This window comes from Chamaea fasciata, unplaced genomic scaffold, assembly GCF_029207755.1.
Source record: "Chamaea fasciata isolate MVZ Bird 193981 ecotype frontalis unplaced genomic scaffold, bChaFas1.0.hap1 SCAF_46, whole genome shotgun sequence".
NCBI classification, from domain to species: Eukaryota; Metazoa; Chordata; class Aves; order Passeriformes; family Sylviidae; genus Chamaea; species Chamaea fasciata.
This window is the reverse complement of record NW_027094131.1, coordinates 267,469-275,017: the sequence shown is the minus strand read 5'-3', so window position 1 is coordinate 275,017 and position 7,549 is coordinate 267,469. Positions and strand designations below refer to the sequence as shown.

General features: G+C 52.5%; 1 protein-coding gene across 4 annotated transcripts; it reads right to left on the bottom strand.

Annotated features, from left to right (window-relative positions):
• Positions 1-834: 834 nt before the first annotated feature.
• LOC136303997 (C-type lectin domain family 2 member B-like) lies at positions 835-6,544 on the bottom strand. Of its 4 annotated transcripts, XM_066207655.1 has the most exons (9): positions 6,421-6,544; positions 5,785-5,969; positions 4,224-4,285; positions 2,871-3,051; positions 2,442-2,498; positions 1,972-2,070; positions 1,699-1,880; positions 1,471-1,574; positions 835-1,097 (listed from the first exon to the last, which is right to left on the bottom strand). In XM_066207655.1, the coding sequence occupies exons 4-9, from the start codon at positions 2,893-2,895 to the stop codon at positions 944-946; spliced, it is 621 nt and encodes a 206-aa protein (XP_066063752.1). In that variant the 5' UTR covers positions 2,896-3,051; positions 4,224-4,285; positions 5,785-5,969; positions 6,421-6,544; the 3' UTR covers positions 835-943. The 4 variants fall into 4 exon arrangements, with proteins under 4 accessions (XP_066063752.1, XP_066063750.1, XP_066063751.1 ...); XM_066207653.1 differs by lacking the exon at positions 4,224-4,285; XM_066207654.1 differs by lacking the exons at positions 4,224-4,285; positions 6,421-6,544 and having other exon boundaries at positions 5,785-6,251.
• Positions 6,545-7,549: the final 1,005 nt, after the last annotated feature.

Below are 7,549 nucleotides of genomic sequence, written 5' to 3'. Positions count from 1 at the left end.
TGACTGGGCTCATACTGGAATCATACTGGGAAGGACTGGAGCCATAGTGGGAATAATCATACTGGAGGTGACTGGAACCATACTAGGGGTGAGTGTGAACCCCTGGGACCATGCTGGGATCACAGTGGTATCATCCTGGAAGTGACTGAGACTATAGTGGGAGTTACTGGGACCATACTGGGGGTGACTGGGAACCATAGGGCCCATTCTGGGAGGGACCTTGGGCGCTCTCTGGGTGGAACTGGGCGAACTGGCTCAGCTGGGGCTCAGGGTTGTTCTCCCTCAGGACCATCTTGGGTCTCGCTGCTGCCCCCAGCCCCATAGTGCTGGGGATCACGGGAGAGACAGGGGACATGAAACAGACAGGGAACATGGCCTGGCTGAGAGCCACTGCTCTCCAGAAGTTTGGGCTGTTGTGCATGGGCTGTTGCCCTTGGTGTTCCAGAAAAGGCAAAATGACAAGCAAAAATAATCCTAATCAAACTCCTTTCCTCCACCCCTCCCTCCTTCCCAGGCTTCACTTTATCCCCAACTCCGACCCTCCTCCCCACCACTGGTGCAGGGAGAATGGGAGGGAGGTTATGGTCACTTCATATTGCTGCTTCCCCAAAAGGGAGAGGAGTCCTTGCCCTGCTCCAGGGTGGGATTCTTTCTAAGGTGTCAGTCCTCCATAGACTTCTCCCATGCAACTCCTTCGCCATTTGCCTCTTTATCTCCTGCTCCAGAGTGAAGGTTTTTGATTTTTTTTTTTTTTGCACAATTATTGGTTTTCACTTAAGCAAATGGACTTATCTCAACTGACAGAGTTTCAGCAAACAGACTCATCCCAATCTGTGAGTTGTTTTCCAGCTAAAATTTAAACAAATACAAACAATGAGGACTCAGTACCACATTGTGTGGGGTTAACAGCAGCTGGTAGTGGATGTCTGCGAAGAGGGAGGTTTCAGGTGAAATTCAGGATTTCTGGATCCTTCTGACCTTCACTGGGGTGTCTCTGCAGGTGGCTGCAGATGGAGAATTTCATCTCAGAGCACCTGTCGCTGCTGATCCTGTGGGAGTTCGTGTAGGCACAGTGGCCATTGCCCTGGATGTCAAACCTGGATCAACAGCAAAGTTAGAGCTCATGGGACACAGCTGGGATGGGAGGGATTCCCACTTCCAGGGAGATTAACAGTGCTGCAGGAGCAGGGACCAACCTCCCAAGCAAAATCCCCATGCAGAGCCAAAACCTTCCATTCCTCAATTTTCATGTTCTTTGTCCCAGGGGATTCATCCAGGGATGCACCCAAGCTCCCATCAGCATCTGCATCCCACCAGTCCATGGTGTCTGAATGCTTTGGCACAACTAGGGAAAGCAGTGTTTGATTGCTCCCACCTCACCAGATCTATATCTACTTGTGCCTCCTGCATCCAGCCCCAGCCTTGGCTCAGCCCAGGCCATAGTTTTGTCCTCCAGAAGATGGGACGTACAGGGCATTGAAGAGGGAACCATTGAGCCATTTCCAAGGTCCAGAACCTTCCCTCCAGAGACCAACCCAGTACTCCATGAAGTTCCCATAGCGCAGGAGGAAATGCTGGAGGGAGGGAAAGCAAAGATTACAGGTAACTCCATGCCATTCTCTTCAGGCAATTTCCTGCAATTTTCAAATGTGCTCCACAAAGCCTGTTCCATACCACCTCCTCAGGGGTTTCTCTTACCAGCTCCTCCTTGGTATCGATGGTGGCCAGGTGGGCTTGGCGGGAGAGGCAGGAGTGCTGACTCCCTTCCCAGTCCACTTCCTCCTCCAGGAAGTAAAAGCACTTGCTCCCAAAGCCGATCCCACTCTCCAGGCAGTTGGGAGTTGGCAGAGTGGGAGCAGTGCAGGGTGGGTGTTTCTTAGCTGAAAATAAGCACAACATGCCCAAGTGACTCATGCTGGGGGGTTTCTCCAGGGAGACTTTTGGGTGGTTTCTGCACCCTCAACCACTCACCCGCCAGCACGATGATGGCGACTGTGAGAAGCAGCATCACGGCGAGCACGGTGACCGCAATGGTCACCTTTCTGTCTCTGGTGCACCTGAGGCTGAAATCTTGGGACAAACCACGTGGGAAAGGCATGAAGAGCACCCCACGTTCTCCCACCTTTCACATTTCCCTTCTGGGTGCCTTCAACAACTTCCAACACAGCCCCAAAACACACTGGAGGCTCCCAGAGGTACACAAGCTCTGTCCAGGGGGCATCCCAGTGCTGTCATTTGCTTCCAAGAATTACTGAGGCTGTGCAACCGCCTTGCATCACCTCTGTGCCCCCTCCACCATGGAATGGGCACCATCCCCCAGACCCTCAGCTTGCACTTTGACATTTCTTACTCCCCCTCCTCCAGCCCCTTTGACCATTTTAGTTTCCTCCAACACACTGAGCCATATCCTGAAACATCCCCACAAACAAACTGGGGCTTACTGGTCCTTTCCTCTGGTCTCTGCTGCAGCAGCTCCATCACAGCAGCAGAGTCTCCACCTGTGCAAACAAAGTGAATTCCAACTCACACTGAGAAGTGGGCAGTGGGAAAGGCCTGATTTGGGATATTTTCCTCCTAGGACAGTCAGGCACCATTGTTCCTTTTCGACAGAAACGAAAACACAATTTCCGCTTTCAAAAAACCAGGACTTGCTTGGATTTTCAACTCTGCTTCAACCTCAACCAACCCTGGAAAGGTGTTGTCTCAAGGACTTGCACAAGCCCAGAAGGGTTTTCAGCCCCAGCCCCCACTCCAGGTCACCCAGGACACCCCAGAAGGTGCTGGATGGCCTCATTTGAGCCAACCCTGATTCCCCACCCTGCACAGGCCAGCTTGTGAAGCTCCTGGGGCAGGGGATGATGCCTCTGTACCTTCTTCATAAGGGGCTTCTGCCATTCCCAGGGCCACAGAGGGGACCAGGGGCACCCTCCAGGGACACAAGTGTCCCTCAGCTCCTCCTGCCACGAGGTAATCTTGGACAGCACACCAAGATCACAGGGCCCAAACAGGTCCTGCTCCCTTCTGGGGATTTAGCAGGATGCTCCAGTGCTCCTAAAATAAAAACACAAAAAGCTGATAATCCTCCCAACCTCTCGGGTAGTCACAGCTCTCCTGAGCAAAGCAAAGCTGGTCCCACAGGAACAATTTGCTGAATATTTATAAGGGAAAAAAAACCCAGCGAAACAGAACAAGGGTTGCCTGACACAGACTGGAAATACCTGTGGATGCTGTTGTCAAGTCACTGGCAGCTTCAAAGTTTTTCTATGTTTATTACAACTATATAAATCCCTCACATCAATGTCCAGCAGACGTTTTTGTCATCACTGTATATAAAATTATTACCAGCCTCTGCACCTGGTACTTCCCCCAGGTAAATATTTTCCATATGAGAACCATCTGCCTGTGTCTGCAAAGGTAAGACTCAAAAGGATGGTTATTTCCCCTCCAAATGCTTGAATTTTTGGTTTAATTGATGTGGTGTTTTGTCACTGTCCCCAACCCCCCACCTCCTCCTGCTGCAGCTTGGGGCATTTTGGGGTGAAAAACTGGTGGGGGGGGGAAGAGGTAGGAAAAGGGGATGAAGGGACAGAAATTTCTCTCCCTCCAAGCTTTTCCTCTCATTTCCTTTCTCCCAGATGTCTTGACTCCCACCCACTCACACACCTGTTTAGGATCAAAGCAGCTGCTTCAGGAAATTCTGCAGTGAGGAGGCACCAGCTCACAAACCCTCTCCCAGGGGCACCTCTGGCCCCTTCACCCACAGGCCACAAGTGCCATGGATGATTTAGGGGTGATGAAACCTACCAAACTTCCCCATACAGAGACATTTCCCACTCCTAGGCACAGCCTCTGCTCCAGGTAAAGGCTCCAACTCCCCTCCAGAACAAGAGTTTAAATAAATAATCTCTGGGCTTGGAAGCAGAAGAACGATGCAGGTTTTTCCTCTCCTCCCTCACACCTGCAAAGGGGCAAGAGGGAACAGAGCTGGGGAGGGCAGAAGTATGCTGGGGCCAGGGGGTCTCTCCCCTGCAGCTGTGAAGGGACGCACCTGTGTCTGCTCAGGGTGGCTTTGCTCACCTGAGGTTACACCAAGGGGTCTGAGAGCCCCAAATACTAACCCACCACAAAGACACTGCTGCAAGAGCTAGAAGGGGCTAAAAGGGGAAAAAAAACCCCAAAAATCACTGAATAGCACTTACAACGCAGCAAAAACTAGAACTCACCTAAAAACCACATCCAGACACTCAAAACAACCCCATGGTGGCAAAAGCTTCAATAAAACCATCTGAAAAGTAATGAGTTCTGGGACTTATTCCCATCTCTTTAATTTGCTACATTTGGTTTATCAGTTAACTTGCTACATTTATTTCAATTCCCCCCAAAGTTGAGGCCATGATCTGGATGCTCGGCTCCATCCCATCCCTGGCACCTTTCCAGCCTGTGCCAACTCAACCAGCCCCAGATTTTACAGAGAGAAGCTGCTTTTCCAGAATTCACCCTCACAGCCAAGCTCACGGACACTGAACCAAATCCCTCGTGCTGTGTAAATATGAGCTCATGGAGACTGGAAACAGATTCCTGAGGCTGTGAATGAGGGCAAAGACTTCACAGCCACAGTCAGAGCACTTGGCTGTGCTCCAGCAGTTTGGGTTGTTGTGCCCAGTGTGTTGCCCTACAGCTCCCAGGAAAGGTAAAGGGGTGGAGAATACCCTCCAGAACCTCTTGTTTGTTTTAAGATTTATGTTTAACATTCACATGCTACATGTGCCACATGCAATGGTTTGAGCCTGGCCGGGTGCCTGGTTGCCATGAAGGCTGCTCCAGCAGTGCCCTCCTGCCCTAGACAGGGCAGAGAACCCCCAAGGAAAAGTTTGTGCTCGGATCAGGGCAGGCAGAGGACACTCCCCTGGTGCTGCCATGGACACCACAGACCCATCTTGGGGAAATGATCTGAATTTATGTCCAGTCAAATCACAACAAGAGAATGAGAAATAAAACAAATCCTAGTAAAACTCATTTCCCCCTCCCCTCCCTCCCTCCTTCCCAGGCTTCATATTATCCCCTATTTCCTCCCAGTGGCACAAGAGAACCAGATGGGGATAATGGTCACTTCATGCTGCTCCATATCCTCCTGGATCAATCCGAAAAACTCTTCCCAGGTGCCCCCCCAGCTGGTCTCCCTCCTTCGGAGTTCTGGGGTCCCCATGGATCCTGCTGATCTCTCCTCTTTTGGAGACCTGCTTAAGGATGCTGGGACGGCCAGGGTTTCCTTTTTCCTTGATTCTGCTTCAGGTCCCAGGTCATCCCAGGGTCGCCCTCTTCAGGCTCACCTCATTCCAGGCACTTGAGGCTCCTCTCTCTCCCTGCTACCCCTTCAGGGTCGGGCGTCCTGGCCCTCCCTCATCTCTCAGTTCCTCCAGCCCTCCAGGCTGCTGGTGGTCCTCCAACTCCGGTATCACCCCTCTCCACTCCACACTCCAGGGATTCCATGTTACACTCCCCTGGCTCTCCCAGGGATTCCCAGAGCTGATGTCCTGCCCCGCCAGTACTGAGCGGTCGCTACATGGATGCCCCCTGCAATGTCCCCACAAGGGGAATTCGAGGCTCATGTCTGGAGTTGTGCAAGTTCCAACCACACCCCCAATCCCTCCAAGAAAACCTCTCAGGGAACTGCAAAGATATTTGTGGCTAGATTCTAGAATTGCAAGCTCAAAACACCCCTCCAAAAACATTCCTGCCAGAGTCCCCCAGTATATTTGGGGCAAACTCCCCCTCCCCAGTCACCTGAGGGATGTAGGGAGTGCAATGCTCTTGGGGCCGCGAGGGCTGTGGACACAGCGAGCAGTATTCCTTCTGCTTCTCCTGCTGCTCCTTTTCATGCTCCTCCTCTTCCTGCTCCTCCTCCTCCTCTCTCTCTCCTCTTCCTCCCCGTTCTTTCTCATCCCCTCTGCCGCAGCACTGGCTGATGGCTGGGGGGAACCCCATCAGGAATAGACGCAGGGGACAATCCCGTTAGTGTAGATCTGCCCCCTCACTCCCCACCCAGAGCCCCAGGGATTCACTCCAGGGCTTAAGTGCTGGGCGATAAAGGTGGACACCCATGGGACTGCCCTTCTTCCATTCCAGCTTCACCTTTTCCCTCCCTCTTTACCTCCTTTTTCCACCGTTCCCCCCAATCCACAGACCTCTCCCAAGTCAATTTGTGTGTCCCATCCCCCTCCTGCTCTGTTCGGGGATCCCAGCTCCCTCCTTTCCTCCCTTTCCCATCATCCCCCCAGTTCTCAACCTGCCACCCCCATGCTTGGTTTTGGGAGTCCCAGCCCCATCCTATTCATTTTGGGCATCCCACCTCCCCTTTCACTCAGCTGGGAGCCCCAAACTCTCTTCCCCCCTCCCTCCCCCGCCCATGCCCCTTCTCACCCCACGGATGGTCAGGTTCCCAGCACCACCAGTGCCACCAATACGGCACCCAGCTCCCCTACGTGCCCCATCCCAGTGCCGGGCAGGTGCTGACACCCCAAAGCAGCTGGGCTGTGCTGTGGAGTGGTCGTGATAAATAACGTAGAGAATAGAAATTCTTAGTTCCCCTAAAGTTGTGGAATAGAGCTTAAAGACTAACTAGCAAATAAGATAAAAGAATGTTAGAGTATTTACACAGGATGATAAACATAAGTGGAACCTGTGTAGAAATAGATAGAAAGGTCCACAGTGGGGTTTTTTGCAAGTCATGTAACAAAGAACCAACAGCACATGCTCACAGAAAAAGTTCAAGGCAAGGTCACCTTTTATATTGAAGCATTCAGGGAATACAACCACCAGAGGCCCCTTTAGCTGACCCTCCAGGACCGTACGAGGCCTTCCAGGAGGAGGATGTATGTGAAATAGTTTTAGGATAGTGATGTTTATGTATTAGATAAGAAACATATTTTAATGAATGTGTATTATCATGATGGAATGAATGCCTTGTTGTAAGGCATCAGGACACAGCCAATAAAGAAATATCCTCCTCTGTGCCCTGCACAGATAAGGATTGCCTACTTTCTGATGCTTCAAATTGTGTTACAAAGTTTATTCCGGCCAATTTTGGTATCAGGGGTTCCCAGCACCGGCTTTTGCCACTGCTTCTTCCCTTTCCCATCATCCCCCCCGTCCGCAATACCCCTCACCCATGATTGTTTTTTTGGGGTCCCAGCCCCCTCCTGTTCATTTTGCATGTCCCATTCCCGCGTTTGCTAAATTTGAGGTCCCAAGTCCTGCCCTCCTCTCCTCCCCTCTCCCAGCCCCCCCCCCTTCCCCCCGCAGCCGGGGTCTTCCAGCATCATCAGTGTCACTAGTAGAGACCCAGCTGCCCCCACACATCCCATCTCCAGCGCCGGGCAGGTGCCGATAGCCCCAAAGAAGCCGCGCTGTGCGCTGGGGGATTCGCCGAGCGGCCCCGCCCCGTGCGGCACTGGAGCCACCATTTCAGACCAGTGCAGAGCGCGGGCGGGGGGCACCAGCCGAGCCCTGGCAGGGCCGGGCCCCGCGGGGCTCCCGCCCGCACTCGGCC